This window comes from Pyrgilauda ruficollis, unplaced genomic scaffold (genome assembly GCF_017590135.1).
Source record: "Pyrgilauda ruficollis isolate IOZ18807 unplaced genomic scaffold, ASM1759013v1 scaffold39, whole genome shotgun sequence".
Taxonomy (NCBI): domain Eukaryota; kingdom Metazoa; phylum Chordata; class Aves; order Passeriformes; family Passeridae; genus Pyrgilauda; species Pyrgilauda ruficollis.
Window position 1 is genome coordinate 4,702,386 of NW_024525378.1, and position 21,605 is coordinate 4,723,990.

The 21,605-nt window shown below is 56.2% G+C and overlaps 2 protein-coding genes across 2 annotated transcripts in view; one reads left to right on the forward strand and one right to left on the reverse strand.

Moving 5' to 3' along the window:
* The first annotated feature begins 524 nt into the window (after positions 1 to 524).
* Positions 525 to 11,900, forward strand: ARHGEF16 (Rho guanine nucleotide exchange factor 16). The gene is made up of 15 exons (XM_041476552.1): positions 525 to 561; positions 2,431 to 3,001; positions 3,592 to 3,643; positions 4,040 to 4,209; positions 4,463 to 4,576; positions 4,938 to 4,957; positions 5,492 to 5,644; positions 6,002 to 6,131; positions 6,860 to 6,934; positions 7,781 to 7,873; positions 8,250 to 8,404; positions 8,709 to 8,888; positions 9,257 to 9,330; positions 9,711 to 9,812; positions 10,926 to 11,900. Exons 2-15 carry the CDS (start codon positions 2,456 to 2,458, stop codon positions 11,063 to 11,065), a joined length of 2,004 nt encoding a protein of 667 aa, XP_041332486.1. The 5' UTR covers positions 525 to 561; positions 2,431 to 2,455; the 3' UTR covers positions 11,066 to 11,900.
* Positions 11,901 to 12,150: 250 nt separating this feature from the next.
* MEGF6 (multiple EGF like domains 6) overlaps positions 12,151 to 21,605 on the reverse strand; it is a 43,592-nt gene continuing 34,137 nt past the window's right edge. Inside the window, exons 23-34 of the mRNA XM_041476553.1 lie at positions 20,358 to 20,486; positions 19,388 to 19,516; positions 18,628 to 18,759; positions 18,269 to 18,397; positions 17,547 to 17,675; positions 17,303 to 17,431; positions 17,020 to 17,148; positions 16,193 to 16,321; positions 15,969 to 16,097; positions 15,007 to 15,138; positions 13,948 to 14,011; positions 12,151 to 13,629 (exon numbers count right to left, since the gene is read on the reverse strand). Of these exons, the coding sequence (XP_041332487.1) occupies positions 13,500 to 13,629; positions 13,948 to 14,011; positions 15,007 to 15,138; positions 15,969 to 16,097; positions 16,193 to 16,321; positions 17,020 to 17,148; positions 17,303 to 17,431; positions 17,547 to 17,675; positions 18,269 to 18,397; positions 18,628 to 18,759; positions 19,388 to 19,516; positions 20,358 to 20,486 (1,490 nt within the window). The 3' untranslated portion in view covers positions 12,151 to 13,499. The remainder of the gene's footprint in view (positions 13,630 to 13,947; positions 14,012 to 15,006; positions 15,139 to 15,968; positions 16,098 to 16,192; positions 16,322 to 17,019; positions 17,149 to 17,302; positions 17,432 to 17,546; positions 17,676 to 18,268; positions 18,398 to 18,627; positions 18,760 to 19,387; positions 19,517 to 20,357; positions 20,487 to 21,605) is intronic.

Sequence of the window (21,605 nt, forward strand, 5' to 3'; positions counted from 1 at the left end):
AAGCAGCCGAAACTGATGTTTTGTGCATCCGGAGGGATCACCCGAGGTTACCTTTGACCACGAAAACCCATCTGAAGAGAACATCAGACATGCCTGTAGTAAGGGACAGTCCCTGGGCTGCTGAAACACCGCGTGTGTCGGCCAGAGCCCGAGGACAGCCGGGGCACACTCGTTTGTCACCCGCTAACGTGACAGGAGAACGACACCGAATAATCCCCCCCGCCTCCAGCGACCTTGCAGAGGCGGCTTTAGGGGATGAGGAATTCCGAGATTCCAGGGGCGCACACACCTGATGAACCCTCATCAAGAAGCAGCAAAACACTGTTTCTAGACTCTCTTAATTAATTTTTCACCCCCGGGAAGCCGGGGCGACCCCGGGACGGGGCGCGGCAGAGAGCAGAGCGCCGCTCGGAGCCGGGATGTGCGGGACACCGCACACCTCCATCCCGGCACGGTCTCGGGGGCCGGACCGGCACCTCCCCCGGTGCCGCCCCGGTCCCTCCCAGCCCTGCCGGTCCCTCCCATCCGTCCCCGCCGCCGTGCTGGCTCCGAGGGGCGCGGGTAGGTGCGGGCGCGGCGGGGTCGGGGCCGGGGCGCTGCGGAGGGACCGGGGAGCCCGGGGAGGGAGCGGCACCGCCATCGGGACCGGCACCGGGAATCCGGGGCAGCCGTGCGGGTGGCGGCCCCGAGCCAGCGGATACCGAGCGCCTTCCGGGGAGGGGACGGCGGGGAGCGGCTGTGCCGTGCCTCCCGAGGCACAGCCGGGCTCGTCCTCCCCGCTGTCCCCGAGGGTCCCAGCGGTGCCGGCGGGTGGTTGGATCCATGGCGGAGGGGTTTGGGTGCTTCCCAGAGCTGTATCCCGCCGTGTTCCCAGAGCGTTTAGAGCCTGCCCCCTGCACCGCAGCCCTGGTACCGAGTTACGGTGCCTGTGCCCGTGTGCCACCGCGGGCAGTGACACGGGCGATCGATGCCCTGTGTGGCCACCGAGCCTCCCTCCACCCCAGCACCGAGAGCTGTGCGTGCTGCGGCCCCCAGCCCCTCTGGGTTCAGGCTTGTTTATTGCCACCAGGGCTTAGGATAAGCTTCGTCCTCAGGCAGGATGGGGTTAAGAGCGGAATGTGGCGCTTTGCTCGTCTCAGGGACACTTGGCAGACCTCAGGACACAGAGCATGGGTCCCGCAGCCGAGGACAGTGGAATGAGCAGCATCTCTGTCAAACGAGCTGTTGTTGATGGGTCTGTGCTGTCCTCCTGCCAGTCATTCATGCAGGGAAAAGCACGGTCCAGCCTTGGTTTGTTTCCTGGTCTTTGAAAGGGAACAGCTTGGAGATGGCATTGGCACACAATGGGATCTCAGTTGAGGACAACTAAACCATACTTTCTCCCGAAGTTATGTAATAGGCAGAGGGCATAAAACGCTCTGTCTGTTCTGTAGGGGCAGAGTTCTGTAGGTGCATGGTTCTGTGCGTGGCACAGGAGGGGATGAGTGACCTTAACCCCACCTGGGAAGCCCCAGGGAGTGGGGCAGCTGTTTCTGTGGGCAGCGTGGAGCGGTTTGGGGCAGGTACGAGCTTGGAGGAGCACAGGGTTCACAGCCGGGAATTCCACAGCCTGGGGGAGGTGGCATTCAGGAGGGTGCAGACCGACTGTGGTGGCTGGCAGCACCCCAAAGGGGAATGAGGGGACATGGAGGTGTGGCAGCAGCGGGGCTCGGGGAGGCTCCAGGCCTGCCTGGCGCAGGTCTGGGCCTGCCCACTGCCTGAGGCACGGCCTGGCTGCTCCGGGCCTGGCTGCTCCAGGGTCTGGCTACTCTAGGGTCTGGCTGCTCCTGGGCATGGCTGCTCCCATGGCCTGGCTGCTCCAGGCCTGGCTGCTCCAGGGTCTCGCTGCTCTGGGGCTTGGGTGCTCCCATGGCCTGGCTGCTCCAGGGTCTGGCTATTCCCTGGTCTGGCTGCTCCAGGGTCTGGCTACTCCCTGGTCTGGCTGCTGAAGGGTCTGGTTGCTCTGAGGCTTGGCTGCTCCCATGGCCTGGCTGCTCCAGGGTCTGGCTACTCCCTGGTCTGGCTACTCCCTGGTCTGGCTGCTGAAGGGTTTGGTTGCTCTGAGGCTTGGCTGCTCCCATGGCCTGGCTGCTCCAGAGTCTGGTTGCTCCCGGGTCTGGCTGCTCCCATGGCCTGGCTGCTCCTCGTTGCTGACCACGTCTTAGAGCCCCCGGCCCAGCCCTGGCACACAGGTGACCCCACAAGGAGCAGGATGGTGACAGCATCCCCAGTGTGTCCATACAGGCCCGGCCTGAGGAGCACCCTGGGAAGGTGGAGGCCATGTTCTGAGCTGTCCCAAGGTTCCCATGGCTCAGCATAAATTCCTGCTGCCTTACTGGGAGGTGTTCAGCCACCTGTCTGTCTGTCTGTCTGTCTGTTTGTCCTCCTCAGCTTGCTGCTCCCCCAGGCCACCACCATGTCTCGGGGCTCCTCTGCTACCTCTGTGGATGACAAGACCTTGCTCCTGGAGTACCGATGCCACCCAGTGCGGCCAGAGCCCCCCAGCCCGACGTGTGCCACTGGGAAGCGCAGCCCCACCACGGCTCCCAGTGCCACCCCGCTGTCACCACTGGGCTCCCCCACCTCGGCCGAGCCCCGTCGCATCGTCCTCAGCACGGACAGCCCTGCCGCGCTGAAGGTGGGAACGCAGCAGCTCATCCCCAAAAGCCTGGCCGTCTCCTCCAAGCCTAAGAACAGCCCCTCTCGGCACCAGAGCTTCGGGGCGAGCCGGGAACCCCTGAGCCCCGACTCGAAGCGGGTGGCTGTCCCCATCCCGGCCCTGGAGGCGGAGGATGAGGATGATGGCGGAGGGGCCCTCAAGCGCAACCTGAGGAACATGTCCTACCGTGCGGCCATGAAGGGGCTGGGGGCTGAGCTGGAGCCAGCCAAGGCCTCTCCTTCACTGAAACCCGTGTCTGAGGATGGCAGCGCCCTGCCCGACCGCAGCCCTGGCAGGAGCAAGGTGGGTTTAGCCCCCGCTGTCACCCCTGTCAGGCAGGGATGAGGTCCTGCATTCCTGGTGGTGACAGAGGAGCTGCAGGGCCCACAGCTGCAGTCGGTTCTGGAGCTGGTTTGCTGAGCCTGGTGTCGTGACTGGTGCCTTGGGAAGCTCCGTGTCACCAGCAGATGCTGCAGGTGACTGGAGAGGCCGGGAATAGCTGACATGGTTTTTGTGGGGAGTGGAGCTGGACGCTTGGCAGGCGGCTGCGGGATGTTTGCAGGGTGGGGCTGGCCGGGAGAGCGGCTCCAGTCGTACACAAACATGGGTGAAGCACGTCTGGGGAAAGGGAGACTCCAGAGCAGGCAAAGTCCAGGTGTGAGAGAGATTTGACAGCAGCAGTGCAAGTACAGAATGGTTCTGAGCGTGACCCTGGTTATATGGGAGGTGAAAGCTGAGTCACCTGGGTAAGGCAAACAGCCCACACAAAAGCCAGGCTGAAAGAACAGGGTGGTGTGGACCAACTGGCACAGGTAACTCCCCCTTTTCCTGAAGGAGTTTTCCCAGGGCCTCAGAAGTGGTAACCACAGCAGGCTCTCCTCTTGCCCTTGCAGAAAACCCTCGGGCGGAAGCGGGTGCAGAAGCGTGGTGGCTCGTTCAAGGACCGTGAGTGCTCCTGTCCCCTGTCCCCTGTGCCTCAGCCAAGCAAATCCCTGCAAGGCCCTTCCCCACTGTGCTGCTCCCTGCCCATGGCCCGGGGCCATGGCTTTTGTCTCTGTTTCCCCGAAGCAACAGGAGCATTGCTGCCCTGCTTTCCCACTGGGGGCTGATAATGCTACTGTGCTCACAGATGGATGGCTCCCAGGGAAAATGGGAGAGCTGTGGGAGGCTGTTGGGAGCAGGAGCCGCTGGGTAATCAGTGCAGTGCAAAGTCCAACCTCATCAGGGAGTTTCTGGCCCGGAACTTGTGGCTCGTGGCCAACAGGACAAGGCAGCCGTGCTGGGAAGGGAAGCCATGAGCTGGGAGGCTGCTGTGCTGACCTCGTGTCTTGTCCTCTGCAGAGCCCCGGCTCTATCAGGAGATCCGTGAGAGAGGCCTGAACTCTGTCAGCCATGAGTCAGACGAGGACTTGCTGGAGGAGGCCCTGCCAGAGGAGCCATCCCCTCTGGGTGCTGCTATCGTGGTGCAGAGCTACCGCCCAGCCCAGGTGACCTGGAGCCAGCTCCCAGAGGTAGGAGCAGCAGCCCAGGGGGTCTGAGAGCTGTGAGGGGATAATTCCATGTCATTAGTGTTTGCACTGTGCTGGCTGGGACACACAGGGTCTGCCCAGGGCTGTTGGTGCTGCTGTGGCTGGGCTTCACCCACAGCTGAGGGAAGGCAGGTGCTCCTTGCTGGGCTTTCCCTGTGGACTGTGGGGAGAGTAATCTTCATCCAGGGAGTGGCAGCAGCTGCTGGGGGCTAGGGGGCAGGGGGATGCCCATGAGTCAGACGAGGACTTGCTGGAGGAGGCCCTGCCAGAGGAGCCGTCCCCTCTGGGTGCTGCTATCGTGGTGCAGAGCTACCGCCCAGCCCAGGTGACCTGGAGCCAGCTCCCAGAGGTAGGAGCAGCAGCCCAGGGGGTCTGAGAGCTGTGAGGGGATAATTCCATGTCATTAGTGTTTGCACTGTGCTGGCTGGGACACACAGGGTCTGCCCAGCTTCCCCACAGCTGAGGGAAGGCAGGTGCTCCTTGCTGGGCTTTCCCTGTGGACTGTGGGGAGAGTAATCTTCATCCAGGGAGTGGCAGCAGCTGCTGGGGGCTAGGGGGCAGGGGGATGCAGGAGTGAGTGGTGGTGGGCAGTGGTGGTGGTGTGTGATGTTTTCTGATGGTTTCTGATGGATTCCTTTAGTGTGTGGTGGTGTGTTGCAGTGTGTGATGGTTTCTGATGGTTTGTGATGCATTGTGCTTGTGTGTGATAGTGTGTAACGGTTTGTGATGGGTTGTGATGGTTTCTGATGATTTCTGATTCACGTCTGGTTTGTAATGGTTTGTAGTGGTTTGTGATGGGTTCCTTTGGAGTGTGCTGGTGTGCTACAGTGTGTGATGGGTTGTGATGGGTTATGATAGTTTGTAATGGTTTGTGATGGAGTGTGCTAGTGTGTGATAGTGTGTAATGGATTGTGATGGGTTGTGACGGTTTGTGGTGGTGTGTCGCAGTGTGAAATGGTTTCTGATGGTTTCTGATGGGTTCCTTTGGTGGGTGCTGGTGTGTGCAGTTTGGGATGGGTTCCTTTGGTGTGTGCTGGTGGGATGGGCCATGGGGTGGCTGACACAGCCAGGGATCCCGTGCAGGAATGGAGGAAGCGTGTGCCTCTGGGGAAGGCGTGGGTGTCTCCGCTGCTGGAGCTGCCCTGCCAGAAGGGATCCAGGCCCCATCTCCTCTGGGAAAACTGGAGAAAAGCAACAGTGGGAACATTCAGTTTGTCCAGCCCTAGTGAGTCATGTGGTGACGTTGTTTAAATTCTCTCCTCAGTTTCTTTGAGGACTTGGAAAAGCGACACCAGGAGCACCTCCTGATCCCTGACATCAGTGACATCGTGGAGGAACACGCCTCGAAACACTTCAACCCCTACATCAGCTACTGCTCCAATGAAGTCTATCAGCAGAGGACACTGGATAAGCTGCTGTGAGTACAGGCTGGCCAAGGAGCTGCCTCTGAGGAGCTCTGGGCTCCAGGGACTGCAGAGCTCCATAGCATGTAGGGGCATGGATGGGCCTTGTTCATCTCCAGGCCAAGTCTGAGTCTGTTGTTGGTACATCTGCGGCTTTACCCACCTTTTGCTGGGCTCACCATCTCTCTCTGGGTGCTTTTCCACCACCTGCTGTGGGATCAGTCCTGTTTCTGCCCAGCTGGGCACTTCAAGCCTGGCAGAGCACCCCAGGCAGTGCCATCACTGCTCTGCATTTCCAGTGTGTGGAGAGCTGCTGGAACATCCTGCCAACTGAAGAACAGAGTTAATGAAGCTTTCTTGTCCTGTTCCAGAACCACAAACCCCTTATTTAAAGATACCCTGAAACAAATTGAAAGGAAACCAGAGTGTGGAGGCCTGCCAATGATCTCATTTCTCATTCTGCCCATGCAGAGGGTAACACGGCTTCCTCTGCTCTTAGATGTAAGTAGTCACACAGTGGCACTGCTTGGCACTTCTGAAGAGGTGACTCTGCTATTCCCTTTGTTTGCTGAGCCTGGGACAGCCTCTGCTTGGAGTTCCAGCCCTCTGGGGCTGGGCCCTGTGTGCTGAGCCTGGATGCTCCTGTATTCAGGAGAAGCATTTGGATAACTCTCAGGCACATGGTGGGATTCTTGGGGTGTCCTGTGCAGGGCCAGGAATTGATCTTAATGGATCCCTCCCAACTCAGCATATTCTGTGATATATATCCAGAGCAATCTGCTCCTCTGGAGGGTGTCAGGTGTGCAGCTTAAAGCTCTGTGAATAACACTTCATGTCTTGGTGCCACCCATCTGAGTGGCCTGAGCTTCTTCTGTGCCGTGTCTGAGTCCCAGGGTGGGGTAGCACAAATGTCCTGGTCAGGCAGCCCAGGAATGGAAAGCAGGTCTTGCATTCTTCATGGAAATCTGCTCTAAATGGCCAAGCTGCTGGATGTGGGATTTCCAGTGACTGTTCCCAGTCTGTGCGGGTTGCAGGGGTGAGGGCCTTGGGTGGCCAGGCTGTGTCAGACATGAAACCCCCAGATTCACAGCTCCCAGCACTGTTAGACCTTCCTTTGACCATCTGGAACAGCTCAATCAATCTGTGGCAACCTAAAATCTCAGGAGAGTGGCTGATGCTCTCTCCTCTGAGGTGCAATGTCACTAAAGCTTCTTATCTTGGAATTCCAGACCGTCCAGCAAAAAACAAACGCGCGCACTGCAGCGTACGGAGCTGCCACCCGCGCTGTGAAGGCCATCAGCAAGGTGAGGCCCAGCTGCCAGCCCTCCACCTCTCCTCCTGCCAGCTCAGCCCTCTGGAGCACTGATCCAAAGCTGCCATTCTGGCTTCTCATTTCCCTCCCAGCATCAGTTCACTTGAGGCTCCTCTGCTCCAAACAGCTGCTGGATGAACACACCTTTTCCCTTCTTGCCTTTGTCACCTGATCTTGGTTTGTTCCTTTTTCTTGTCCTCTTTTCTTCTTTCCTCTTTGGCTCATTTTGTCCTTCCTGAGACAACTCTCACCATGGTTTTTGGGGATTTGGGCAAAGGGCAGTGAATGAAGCAGAGAGGGAAGTGTGGAGTGCAGTAATCACAAGCTGTGCCCTGTCCATGCTCCTGGATCTCATCTCCCTGTGTTTTCCCATCCACTGCTCAGTCACACAGGCCAAAGGGCCACAGAGACTGCGCCACCACTGTGCCTGTGGTGGCTCTTCCTTTCACCCCCGCTGAGGAGCAGCTCTTGGCAGCACATTCCTGCTGCTCCCAGTCTGTCCTGCTCTCACATCCGAGCAGAGTCCTCCCCTCTGTGTGACTGTCCATCCTCCTGCCTTGAGCTCTTCTCAGATGATTAATTCTTCCTCCTCCTGTTGCTCCTCAGTTCTGGTGCAGGTTCACTTGAGTCCTTCTCCACGCAGAGCCCATGTGCCATCTCTCTCCAGCAGAGCATCCCACTGCCTTTTCCCAACCTGGCATGAAGCCTGTGCCAGGAATTGTCTGTCTGTCCTGCTCAGGGCAGCAGGACAGCCCCTAATGCTGGGGTGGTGTGGGAGATGGATGGGCTCAGCTTCTGACCCTTCTCCATTTCCCTTGGGATGTTTTTCTCTTCCCAGCTGGTCAAGAGCTGCAATGAGGGAGCTCGGGCTATGGAGAGGACAGAGCAGATGTACACCTTGCAGAAACAGCTGGAATTTGGGAAGAAGAAGGTGAGGTCTTGTGGAAGTGGTGGTGGGAGTTCTTCTGGGGCCTATTTAGACAGGTCAGACCTGTGCTGGGAATCCTTCTGGGAAGCCTGGACTGGACTGTTGGATGCAGGCAGTTTCTAAAGGGTGTAGTAAAGCCATGACAGTGTCACCACTGTTGGGGTGCAGGGGCTGCATCTCTGGGTGTGCTGGAGTGGGGTGCACAGCTGCTCTGCCTTCCACCTGCCTCCTGGAAAATCCTTTTTAAAAAACACCTAAACACATGTGGCGTGTCCATCCCAACTGACCCCAGGACCACTGCAGGTTCACTTCCTGCCTTGATTTTGCCTGCTGCTGGTGAGGAGGGCAGTGCCTGAGCCTTTTGCTGGCTCTGTTGCAGCCTTTCCCCCTGATCTCGGTGTCCCGGTGGCTGCTGAAGCGGGGGGAGCTGCACCTGCTGCTCTCGGAGGAGGCCGGCATCTTCCGCCGCGGCGCCGGCCGCCTCTGCCACCTCTTCCTCTTCAACGACGTCCTCATCATCACCAAGAAGAAGAGGTGAGGGCCCTGCATTTCCCTGAAGAACAGCTAGGGGGATTAAACTCCGATTTCCCCAGCAGCGCATACCAAAGAAATCAGTGAGATTTCCATCTTTGCGAGCTGTCCCTTGTCAGCCAGAAGAGTCCCACTGGTGGCTTTGCCTCGGTGGGTGGGTGGCCAGCAAGTCCCCAGAGCCATGTCCCACCCTGAGCATCAGCTCCAGGCTGTTCTGGCAATGCCTGCTGAGCCTCCTGTGCTGGGCTGGGAGCTGGGAAGTGGCCCAGATCCCACAGCTGAGGCGCTGATCCCATCTGTGCCGCAGCGAGGAGAGTTACACGGTCATGAACTACGCCACGCTGGACCAGGTCACCGTGGAGAAGGTGGAGAGCTCAGACCCACCCTCCCCTCCTCCTGGCAAGGCTGGTGGGCACCTGCTCCGAGTGGTGCTGGAGAAGGACAGCGAGGGCCGGCGGGAGGAGGTGGTGCTGTCGGCAGAGACACTGTGAGTGCCACACTGGGATTTTGCTCTGGCCCTTGGGATGAACTGGTGCTGTGGGAATCCTCTGAGGCTTCTGCAGATCTCTCTTTACCCCCACACTCCTCCTCCTAGAAATGGGAATGTGCACAGCCTTCTCCCAGGCTCTGTTCCTTCCTCTCTCTTATATTTCCCTTATAATTCCCATATCAACTTCCTCTGTCCAAGTGAAGCAAAGCAGCTGGGCCATGTGTGCCACTTGGGAAGTGTTCTTACACTGAACAGTCTGATCAATGTGACTCCCCTGGAAAGCATTCATCCTGCTGGGAATGTCCCAGCTGCTGCTGGCCACAGGGATGCTGTCCTGAGGCTCTCTTTGTGTTTCCCTCTGGCAGGAGTGACCGGGCCCGGTGGATTGCAGCGCTGATGCACAGGGAGAAGGAAAAGCCTGACACCACTCCCAAAGGAGGTACCATGTGCCAGAGGGCAGCCTGGCTCTGCTGGGATTCTCTGTCACACCAGAGCATTTGCAGGCCCAGGTTTCTACCTGGCTCTCCTCCACTCCTGCCAATGGAGAGGAAACCCCCGTGCCTTGCTCCTTAGGAGTTGCCTCCCATGAAGTTATCAGTCACAATTGACCTTAAATACATTTCCTGGGAGGCACAGTGGAATTCCAGGAATGCCTTCAGCTGTTGTTAAAGGAGGTTTGACGAGCTTGGAGGGATTAGGGGCGGGGACAGGAGGGAATGGAGCATGCTGTGCTGTGGAGCGCTGGGTGGGCAGCTGCGGGGACACGGCTGAGCAGGGGGCTGTGTCTGCTCACTGTCCCTGCTGTCCCCTGTCCTGCAGACCTGAGCCAGGTGGAGATCACCCGTGCCTACCTGGCCAAGGAAGCGGATGAGCTGTCCCTGCAGCAAGCAGATGTTGTCCTGGTGCTGGGGGGAGAGGATGGTGAGTGCCAGGGAGCGTGGGGCTGGGTGTGGGGCAGGCTCTGACCTCAGCAGAGCCAGGCCAGGGGGAGCCTTCAGTGATTCCCAGGGAGTGGGTTTTAGCAATTGCAGAAGCTTCCAGGAAGCCCTGGCTGCTGGTGGGACCCGTGGCACTGGCTGGTGCTGTGTCCCAGCAGGTGACAGTGGCTCCTGGGGGGCTGAGGGAGGTGGCACTGCCATGGGCAGCTGTTGTGTTCCTTAGGGGTGACTCCTGTGTGCAGCCTGTGGCTGGCACCAGCAGTAGAGACCTCAGAAATGAGAGAAAACACCCCCCAGAACAGGCAGTAAACCAGAAACCTCCTCCCCTGCCATCCCTGTGGTGCCTTGTGAAGGCTGCCCTAGAACAGAGACTAGATGGAGCTAAAGAGTAAAGTAGGGATTTATTGGGAGGCTTCAGTGGATACACCTTGGGCAGCTCAAGAGCCCAGCCAGGGCTACACCCCAGGTGAACCCAAAATGGTCACAAAAATGCATGACTGGTCACAGGGTCTCTCAGTTTTGTAAGTTTTGGTCCATTTGCATATAGGAGTTAATTGTCCAATTCCAGCTTTAGCCCATGAGGTCTCATCCTTCTTGTTTTTCTCTCTTCAGTCCACATTGTTTGTGCTCCTGGGCCTGAGATTTGGATCATTTGTCCTTGGTCCCCAGCTGGAGCAGGAATTGTTTTGTCTCTTTGCTCTGTGCAGAGAGCTCACCAACCCCTAACATGAAGCCCAGACCCACACACTAAAGCAGCACAGAATCTGAAAAATAGAAAAGCCAAAACCTGAGGCATCACCTGGATAGCTCTAGCCAGAACCTCCAAGGGAGCAGAGCTGATTCCCCCAGGATTCACAGCCCTTCCTGGCCCTGTCAGCAGCTCTGTTCTCTCCTAGGCTGGTGCTGGGAGGATCAGCTGCAGGATGGGGAGCAGAGCTGGTTCCCCCAGGATCTGCAGCCCTTCCTGGCCCTGTCACCCGCTCTGTTCTCTCCTAGGCTGGTGCTGGGGGGAGCGTTTGCAGGATGGGGAGCGGGGCTGGTTCCCCAAGGTTCCATGGCCCTTCCTGGCCCTGTCACCCACTCTGTTCTCTCCTAGGCTGGTGCTGGGGGGAGCGTTTGCGGGACGGGGAGCGGGGCTGGTTCCCCCAGGCCTGTGCCCGGCCCATCACGAGCCGCGTGGCCGCCGAGGGCAACGTGCGGCGCATGGAGCGGCTGCGCATCGAGACCGACGTGTAGGGACAGCCCGGAGGGACCCCTCTGCCTCAGGGACCCCCAGACCTCTGCAGACTGAGCCCACGGAGAGGAGGCAGCAGCAGAGCCTTTCTTCTTGAACTGTGTTTGTCTCAGGTGGCAGATCTCATCAGGCAGGACGGGTCTGTGTGGCAGCTGTGACACAGTGGCTCTTCTGTGAGAGCTGGCACCGGGCACTCCTGGCAGTGCTGGCACTGGTGACCCAGAACAGGCTCTGGGAGCAGCCAAGGGCTTGGCTCAGGTCGGAAAGCTGGAGCTGTTCTGGGCTCTGAGGTGCCCATGTCACCATCTCCGTCCCTGCTGGCAGCTGGGCCAGCACCTGCTGCACACCTGGTGTGGGGAGAGCACACCCCAGGCAGGCTGTTTGGAGCTTAAATCCATGAGTTTGGTTTGTTCCTCAACCCAGTTTCTGCTCCTTTTTCTCTTTTTTCTCCCCCACAATAATTCTTGGGCCCTTTGGGCAGAGCTGTGCCCTGCACAGGTGAGGTGATGCCAGACACATTTTGGTCACTTGATAAAATACTTGATGCCAGAGTTGTTCCCATGGAGTCAGCTCTGGGACCAGGAATGGGATCTGCTCCAGGCAGAGGGGGAAGCAGGGGCAGGATGAGGAGCAGTGCTGCAGCTCCCACCTGCCTTTCCCTCCTCCCAGATGGGGAGGGGGCTCTGCTGGGGAGCTCAGCTCCTCACACCCCATGCAGGGGACATGGCAGCTACAATTTTGGGGTGAGCCAGCCCCATACACTGCCAACTTCACATTCACAGGGGCACTGTTGATGTAAGGTCTGTTCTGATCAAACAACTGTAAATTAAGGTAACAATAAATCCTTGGATACCCATGAACCACGTGTTCTCTGTTAGTGGTGAGTGTCCCTGAGCATGCCAGCTCCAAGGAGCCAGGTTGTGCCAACCATGAGCCCTAAAATGAAGCTTCGTTCTGCTGGTGGCATTGCATGTTCTGACACAATATCTACACCTCTTGAAACACCCTCCAGAGCCCCTGCCAGCCTGCTGTCACCTGGAGCAGCTGTCAGGTGCATTTGAGTGAGACACACAAGGTAAGTAGAAACTCAGCCAGACGTTCTGTTTATTTCTTTTAACTGTGGAGAAAGTAACATTTTTCATCAGTGCTAAATTAAAGAAGATCCAAAAAGGGACACAGTACAAGAAAAGAGGAAGCAAACAAACCGTATTAAGAAATATGAACAGGAAAAGAACATTATATAAAAATACAGGTACAGGGCTTGCTCTGAGCAGCTGCCAGGAGTCATGGAGCTGCAGCTGGAATGGGACAGGATGGATCCATCCCCAAGTTTAAGGCTGTTTCCATGTTCTCCTGGAGCAGGGCCATCGAGGCACAGCATCTCCACTGGCCTCCTCCTCCTCCTCCTGTGCTGCTCCCAGTCACTGGAACCTTCCTGTAATGGCCCAGGAGCTTCCAGGCAAAGGGGAGCCGAGGGATGATTGTCTGGAGATCAGCAGCACCACTGGCAGCACTGCCTGGGGTCATTTGGCACATGGACAAAACCTTCCTGCTCCCTGCTTATCCAACATCCAACCTCAACAGCACCATTTTGGTCCTTCACTACATACTTCTATTAACATGATTTCTTCACAAGAATGATAGATAATGTAAAAAAAAAATACTGTTAAGGAAGAAATAAAATAAGAAAGGAATTAGCCCAAAATGACAAGTTATATACAGATTAAAATAAATTCCATCAGGAAAAGAAACAATTCTTTTATTATTTTCAGTTGGCCCCTGTGGGAATAATTTAAAGGCCAAGTGCCTGGGCAGGGCTGTGCTGCTGCCTGTGGGGATGGGATGGGATGGGATGGGATGGGGCTGTCCTCTTCTCTGCAGAGCTGGCGTTCCTCTGTCAGTGGCTTCACCTGCCCAGGAGCTTTGTGCAAACAGACAAAGGGGGCCCTGGGCCCTGACCAGGGTGATGTGGTGACACTGCAGTGGTGACATTCCCCGCTGCTGCAGGTGGCCAACTCCTGGCAACGACTGGCATGGCACAATAACTCAGGATTCAGGGCTGGGAGAGCCCATTCCAATGGGGATTTGCATTGACCAGATGAGCCAGCTCTTTGTCTCCATCCATGCAGAATCTCTGACTTCCACACTTGATTTTGGATTCCTTCTTCTTGGAGTAAGTGACGTGGGCAGCACCACAGACTGACAAACTCCTGGGCCATGGACTCACAAACTCCTGGCATGAAGAACAGGCTCCAGGCCCCTGACAAGCTTGTCCAGCACAGCCTGTTCTGTCAGGAGGCACCAGCTCTGCAGGTGAGTGCTGGAGCCCTGCATGTTTTCCCCTGGCAAATGGTCACTTACAGTAAACCACCATGGAAAACTCAAATTAAAAAAAAATAATTCAAGTGAGGTGGTGCATCCACAGGAGGCCCAGTCTCAGGAGAAACAGACATCAGTCCTGACAACACTGTGGTGCAGCTTCCCATAAATATTGATGCATAAATACCTGATTTGGACCATGATTTCAGCCCCCTCCCCAAGCCCAGCACCCAAAAGTTGAAGGCCAGCAATGTGTCACAAGCTGTCAAAGTCCACTGTCCCCTGACCAGAACTGATCCCTCCCGAAGTGCTCATCTGGTCTCTGGCCAAAGGCACGCAGGTCTCTGGAGTGGGCACACGTGTCCCCACGGCCAGCCCGCGCTGGCACAGTGAACTGGTTAAACTGGGCGCTTCAGCCTCACTCACACACCCCAAAAGCAGCAGCTGGGGCTGTCAGGAGATGAGAGCTGCTCATGTGGCTCAAAAATGAGTTCGTTACAGGTCATTGGCTTCTTCAGGTGGCTGCTTGGTGAAACCAAGGGAGCACTCCCACAGCAGGATCTACTTCTCTGCTGGCTGGAGCCCCTCCGGGGGTGGCGGTGGCCTGGTGGGTGGCAGGGACTGCGTGGCTGGAAGAGAAGACAGGACAGGTCAGTCCTTGCTGTGGGCAGCCCTGCTGCAGGGCTGACCCTCCACACCACTGCCCTGCCTTGGGTAACATTCCCTCCCCATTCCTCCTCTGTGGCAGACATATTTTCTGGAAAAATCCCTTCGCCAGGACTCTTCTCCTGGGAAGCTGAGAAGCCTCAGAGAAAAAGGAAAACAATATTATCTCATTTGCTTCTCCTGTGTTTTGCTGCTTTGGAATGTGGTTGGAGATTGTTTATCCAACAAGTGGTTTTTTTAATTGGTTTCATGTGAATTGTTTTTACTTATTGGCCAATCAGGGTCAAGCTGTGTCGAGGCTCTGGAAAGAGTCATGAGTTTTTCATTAGTATATTTTAGCCTTCTGTCTGTATCCTTTCTGTATTCTTTAGTATAGTTTAGTTTAGTATTCTTTAATATAATATAGATAATAAAATAATAAATTATCCTTCTAAGAACATGGAGTCAGATCTCTCAATCCTTCCTTTGTCTGGGAACCCTGCAAATACAAGACTCCTCCCCATTCCCCTCCCCACTGGGAGCTGGGAGCACTGTTCCCAGTCTCTGGGTTTGGGTCAGACCCTCCTGCCCCCCACCCAGCACCCACGGGGGTCACTCTGAGCCCACAGGTTTGGGCAGAGATGAGGTGTGTGGGGGTTTCACTGTGGTTGGTGCATGGGATCAACATTCCAGCTCATGCTCAGAGTGGGATTTGTGCCCTGGCTGTTCCAGGGGCACATTTGTCCAGGCTGTTAAACAGCCTCAATTCTGAGACTTCACAAACCTCCCTGGTGGCTGCAGTGACAGCAAACAGGTGAGACCAACTGAGGGACTTGGGAAGAGGCAGGTGCTCCCCTAAGTGACTGGACTGAGCTGATTTACCCTTCCCAAACCCACCCCCCTGGCACAGGACCCACACCCTGAGCACGGGCACAGCCTCCCCTCGGGTTCTGCCCCGTTGTCCCCTCCGTGGCCTCACCTTCCCGGCAGGTGGGTCCCGTGTGGCCGTTCAGGCACAGGCACTGCCCGTTCCGGGCGTTGCAGTAGGAGCTGCTGGGGGCACACTGGCATGCCAGGCGGCACTCGGGGCCGAACTGCGTGGGCCGGCAGTCTGCGGAGGGCACAGAGCTGCTCAGGATGCTGCCCGTGGCAGCAGCGAGCAGGAAGGCTCCGAGCTCTCCCGGGATGCTGCAGGCAGAGCCGGGTGCAGGAGAGGGCAGAGAGCTTTTTGCTGTGGTGACACAGGACACCGGAGCATCCCCAGGCCACCAGGATGTCCCTTCAGCCTTTGACCCTCAGCCTTTTGACCGTGTCCATCTGAACACACGGGCTCTGGAGGCTGGGGGAGAATTTGCATTCAGATCTGACTGCAAACAGGGGCCAGAGAGATGAGTGCCACTGTCAATGTCATATTTTCTGGAAAAATGCCCTTGCCCAGGATTCTTCTCCTGGGAAGCTGAGAAGCCTCAGAGAAAAAGGTTAAACAACATTTTCTCATTTGCTTCTCCTGTGTTTTGCTGCTTTGGAATGTGGTTGGAGATTGTTTATCCAACAGGTGGTTGTTTCACTGGTTTCATGTGAATTGTTTTGACTTATTGACCAATTAGGGTCAAGCTGTGTCGGGACTCTGGAAGGAGTCACAAGCTTTCATTATTATCTTTTTAGCCTTCTGTAAGTATCCTTTCTGTATTCTTTAGTATAATATAATATAATATAATATAATATAATATAATATAATATAATAATAAATTAGCCTTCTAAGAACATGGAGTCAGATTCATCATTCCTTCCTTCGTCTGGGAACCCCACAAATGCAATATGCCACTGCCCCTCTCGCTCTGTGAGGTGACACACCAGAAAAAAGCATCTCCCAGCTTCCTGGGAGCAAACCCCCCATCACACAGGCCCCTTCCTCCCCTGCCCAGCCAGGGCTCAGCTCACCTGCAGCACACGTGGGGCCGGTTTTGCCCGGGGGGCACAGGCAGCGCCCCGTGACCGGGTCGCAGGGGACATCGCTGGGGCAGTCGCAGAGATGCTGGCACCCCTCGCCATACGTTCCTTCCTTGCAGCCTGTGTGAAACACAGAATACAGCCCCTGGCCTGTGTGCCCAGCCCTCAGGATGCCCAGGGAAGGGCAAGAAGGAGGAGGAGGAGGACGGGGGTACCTGTGTGACAGCGCTCGCCCCGCAGCCCCGGGGGACAGCGGCAGCGCCCGGTGGCGGGGTCACAGCCTGCCCCGTGCTCGCAGTCACAGCGCTCCCGGCAGCCCTCTCCATGGAACCCCGGGGGACAGCCTGGCACGGGAGAAGCTTGTTAGAGAGGGGGTGAGCAGAGCTCTGCAGCAGAGCCCCAGCCACCTGGCAGGGAGGAGCAGAGAGCTCAGCTTGTGCCTGACTCGCGCCCCGGTGCTCCAAGCCCCGCGTTCAGTGCCACGGGATTTGCTCGGTGCCCAACACTGCGGGGCACTGGGGACATGTGTGCCTTGGGATGGCATCGCTGTGCCAGCGGGGTCACACGGGGATCAGAAATCACCCTCTGCCTTGGAAGGGCTCACTGCGAACCCTTGGAAAAGGGAGAGCCCCCCAGGGTGTGACACTGCTGTCACACGTCGCCCCGTTTTTTTTTAAATTTTTCTAAGCCTTCTGATGTTTGCATTCTTGTAATGAACTTTTTCACGCACTTTATGCAAATAACTTGTTGTTTTTCATTCTTTTACGGAGGAGGAGAAATTTGACAGACTGATGGTTTATCCAGTGTCATTGGAGCGGTGGCACTATCACCCTCCAATCCACTGTCACTTTTGGAAATCTATAAATGTCGGAGTCTGAAATTAAAAGCTCTTTATTTTTGCCTTGGAAAGCTGCATGTCCACATCGTTTTATTTCATGTCCTATAGCAACAGTCACACCCACAGAGCACCCCTGGCTCTCCGGACGAGCTTTAGACACCCGCCATGCCCCAAACCAAGGGTGTCCCTGCTGCCACCACTCACTGTGCTCGCACAGGGGCCCGTAGTGGCCGGCGGGGCAGCGGCAGGTGCCGGTGGCCGGGTGGCAGGTGGCGTTGTGCAGGCAGGAGCAGCGCAGCTGGCAGGCGGCACCGAAGCTCCCCGGAGGGCATTCTGCGGGCAGAGGGAGCGGCAGAGCTGCTCAGCAGCCCCACAGCCACCTCCAGAGGGCTGTGCCAAGGCAGGGCTGGCACAGCTGGGATGACAGAAACCGGACCCAGCGTGTGAGCTCCACAGTCAGCAGGTCAGGGATCCGGGCCAGGGTTACCTAATTCGCAGGATTTGCCCGTCCAGCCCGGGGCACAGGAGCAGGAGCCATCGGTGGGGTCGCAGAGCCCCCCGTTGTGGCAGGAGCAGGGCTGCTGGCAGCCCAGCCCGTAGCGGTGCTTCTCACAACCTGCGGGGCCAGAGGCAGCGGTGGTGGGCACAGGGACCACGAGCACAGATCTCAGGGCAAGGAAATAATTTCCTTTCCCAAGCAGTGCCTGACAGTCCCGATGCACGACACTTGCCTTGCTGACAAGTAGGGCCAGCTCTGCCCGGAGGGCACACGCAGTCTCCAGTGACAGGGTGACAGGGAACTCCAGCCCCACAGGGGCACAGCCCTGCACAGTCCTGGCCATAGCGGCCAGCAGGACATCCTGGAGGGAGGAAAACCTCAATCAGGCTGAAGCAGGGCTGGGGAGGTGGGAGGTGAGAGAGGGAAAGTTTTGCACAGCACTGGAGCTGAGCGAGGGGATGAGAAGGAGCCTCCAGCCCTGCCCTGCTGTGCCATGGGTTCATGGAATGGTTTGGGTTGGAAGAGAGCTTAAAGATCATCGGTTTCCAGCCCCCCTGCCATGGGCAGGGACATCTCCCACTAAGCCAGGCTGCTCCCAGCCCTGCCCAGCCGTGGCTGTACAGCAGTACAGCGAGGGCACGGTGTGTCAGGAGAAATCATAAAATATCATAAACTATACGTATACTGTCATAAAATAAACACAGCAGAAAACATTTCCGTGGCTAAGGCAGACAGAAAACACGTTCATCTGCAGGCTCCTTCCCTGGGACACAGCAGGAGGGCACTGCTGCCAGGACAGATGGACAAATGAGCTTTTCCCAGGATTCAGTCCTTGTTCTGCTGCTCATCCCCCACAGGGTTTTTCTGCGGGCAGGGTCTGCCTCTCCCACCTGTCAGACCCCCCTGAGGAAGCTCCCCTGTTTCCCCAGCCCCTGTGGCTGGAGCAGAGCTCACCGATGGCGCAGTCGGCGCCGATGAAGCCGGCCGGGCAGTGGCACATCCCCGTGGCAGTGTCACAGCTGCCCCCGTTCCTGCACTGGCACGGCCTCGCACAGTCCCGGCCGTACCAGCCCGGGGAGCACTCTGAGGGGACAACAAACAGCGGCTACAAATACAAGGAGAAGGTGCAGACAGCCCGGGGAAATCCAGCAGGTGGATTTGCACGGATGTTTAACCCGGGAGCAGGCAGAGAGCTCTGCTGGGAGCTCTCTGTGCCAGCCCCAAAGCACCCAGGACTCACACACATCCCTCATGGCACCGGGATTTTGGGATGGCACAGCCTGCAAAGGGGATGGGAGCAGAGCAGGACTCACCCAGCTGGCAGGCGGGACCATGGAAGCCAGGGGGACAGACACAGGCCCCGGTGACAGGGTGACATTCCTGGGTGGCTCCGGCGCACTGGCAGATCTGAGCACAGCCCTCCCCGAAGGTCCCTGGCAGGCAGGCTGTGAGGAGACAGGGCACCAAGGTGGCTCAGCAGCCATCCCACCCCTCTCTGCAAGGCTTTTTTTAAAACATTTTATTTTAAGCCCGGATTTAGAAAGCCTTTTATGGCAGTAAAATTCTCCGCCACCCAAAAAGCGAAGAGACTCTCATGCAAAAGGTTCATTCACTCCAGGAAATACTTGGATTGAAAGGAAAGGCAAGTACTTAAAGGCATTAGATGACTTTAGCTGTGCCAACCCTTCCTGCCCTCACATTTCTGCAGGCTCCACACACAGACATGGCACACCCAGCACTGTCCTCTGCGTAAGGAACGTGCTCACACACCTCTGTCTCTTCCAGACTTGCTCATACCCACAGGAGCTCATTTTAATAGTGATTTATTACTAATCCTCTGCATAAATACCCAGCTCTGATTTCCCACTTGGCTCCCTCTGCCCTGCTAACATTCCACAGGCATGCACCCAGCTGCCAGCCTGGGAGTTGCTCCTTGGCACAGCTTCGCTCTCGGGCTGTTTGTCCTTATCTTTTTTTTTTTTTCCCCTTCTATTTTCTGTAGGAATTGCTTGGCCCATCCCGTTCCCAGAGCCTGCCAGCAGAGCTGCAGGAGGATCATTCCCATCTCTGTACATTTTTCACATCCAGAGCCGGTCAGTCCTGGCGGGCAGCCGCACCGGCCGGTGACATGGTGACAGGGCACTCCCAGGGGACAGCCACAGCGACTGGCACAGTTCTTCCCAAAGAAACCTGGCAGGCAGGCTGTGGGAAAACAAACAGTGGGATGTCAGTCTGCTGCTGTTGGAGCTCTGGAGAGTTTCAGACTTTCTGTGCTGACCCCACTGCATTGACCTGAGGCTGTGGAGAAGGCTTCCAAAATTGATTGATAGCACTGAGATTATGGGTGTGGAGTTGGTTAGAATTGTGTAATATCACATGGTGGGAAACTTAGAGTTTGGGGTTTTAGAATATAGTAATAAATATAAAGCAAGATGGAGGATTTAGGGTGAGGGCTGGTCCTTCTTCTTCCCTTCTTCTTCCTTTTTCACCTTCTTCTTCTCCTTCTTCTTCATGGGTTTGGGTGGTATTTTGTAATTGGACAGAAAAGTCCACATTGCGGACTCTTGAGTGATCAGTTATTGGGTTAAAAGTGAAAATAATTTAGGTGTCATTTCTTAATTGGATAGTTTAGCCTTCAAAGACCTTGTAATGAAAGATTGTTGGCCATTTGTGCCTTGTTAATGAAGAACTGCAGAACTGACTGCTGTGAGGCTGTAACACAGATAACAAACAATAAACACCTGAGTCTGAACGTGAACCATTGTCTCAAATGCCTTCAATCCTGACCTTGACAGAGGAAAAAGAAAGCTGAAAATGGGCATTCTGCCTGGATTTAAGTTGTTGCTAATTCCTGGAAACCATCAGAGCCTCCTCTGAGGGGCTCCTGCCCCAGCGCCAAACCAACCCAACAGCATCTCATGTCACAGCCTCAAAATACTTTGCCACAACGTGTAACTCTCATGAAAAATGAAGTTTCCCTCTTCCCAGGCTCTGGAGCAGCTGATGTTTCCCTGGGTTTCCCTCACCCAGGGGTGTTCCTCACCTTTCTCACAGCGCCGGCCCCTCCAGCCAGGGGGGCAGTCACAAGCACCGGTGACGTGGTGGCACGAGACGTTGTCCCCACAGTCACAGAGCTCCTCACAGCGTGCCCCAAACAGCCCCTCTGGACAAGCTTCAGGGATGAAAACAGAGAGGACAAGTTGCACAAAAAAAAAAAAATACTTTTGGGGGCTTTTCCCCTGTAGTTCCACAGCTGACTGGGTCTGTCTCTTGTGCACACACAGCTTGAAATAGAGCCATGGGGAGCTGACAGGACCCTAGTCTGGTTCTTTTTTATAAAAAACAGCATAATTTCTACTTTTTGGGTGGGTTTCTTCATTAATTTATATTGGAAGAAACTATAGAAGTGCTTAACACTGCCTGGTGCCCCGTGCTGCTGTGTGGGGTTCTGGGACCTTGTGACAATGCTGGGAGGGGACACTGTCCCTCAGGATGCGGCAGGACCCAGGGAGGTGATTTGTGTGGCCAAGCCTCAGCTGCCAGCAGAGCTGTTCACAGCCTCCTGAAGGGAAAAACATCCCCAGCAGGAAACCTGAGAGTGGCTGGGAGCAGCTGAGGCTCTGGTGGCAGCTCCCTTGTGCCAGCTGCCAAGTGCTGCCACTGCACTTCACACCCTGATTTAAGGAGGTGCCAAGCTGAGGTGTCATGACCCCAGAAGGGAGGAAGCTTGTGGATCTCTGCTTGGTGTGCTGATATGTGATGAGGTCCCTGTCACTGAAGGCCAAAAGATTTTTCAATCCCTTCCTCAGAGAAGGAGATTGCCAGGAGTTTATTTTCTCAGCTTTTACAGAGATGGGCTAATTGAGAGATGTTTTAAAAGATTTTATTCTATTATCAATTATTGAGAGATTGAATTAGAAACTAGTTTTAAGAATTCTTTACAAATCCATTTCCCACAGCCAGGGTGTGTGTCACAGCAGACATGGAGCCACCAAGGGACAGATGCCATGGCCTGCTGGGGCTTGGGACCAAAGCCAGGCCCTGAGGGTCAGTGTGATACAAGGACAAGAAGGAAGAGTGGGAAGGGGACAATCCACTGTTACTCTTAAAATAATCCTGGCAGAGGAAGGTCCTCCCTTGGCATTTTGGTTTCCTCACGCTGGGTTGCTGCCCTGCCTTGATCCCTGCTTGCAGCCTGTGGTTTTGCACTGCTGCCTGGGGGTCTGTGCCTTTGGGAATGCCATCCCCCTCCCACCAGCACTGCCACAGGCTGCTTGGGGTGTGCACCAGC

What these genes read in the sequence shown, in the direction of transcription:
- ARHGEF16 (XM_041476552.1), top strand. Translation starts at nt 2,456, where the DNA reads ATGTCTCGGGGCTCCTCTGCTACCTCTGTGGATGACAAGACCTTGCTC. An exon ending in GGCTTCCTCTGCTCTTAGAT is followed by an intron (nt 6,132 to 6,859) that starts GTAAGTAGTCAC and finishes TTGGAATTCCAG; the next exon opens with ACCGTCCAGCAAAAAACAAA. An exon ending in CTGTGAAGGCCATCAGCAAG is followed by an intron (nt 6,935 to 7,780) that starts GTGAGGCCCAGC and finishes TTCTCTTCCCAG; the next exon opens with CTGGTCAAGAGCTGCAATGA.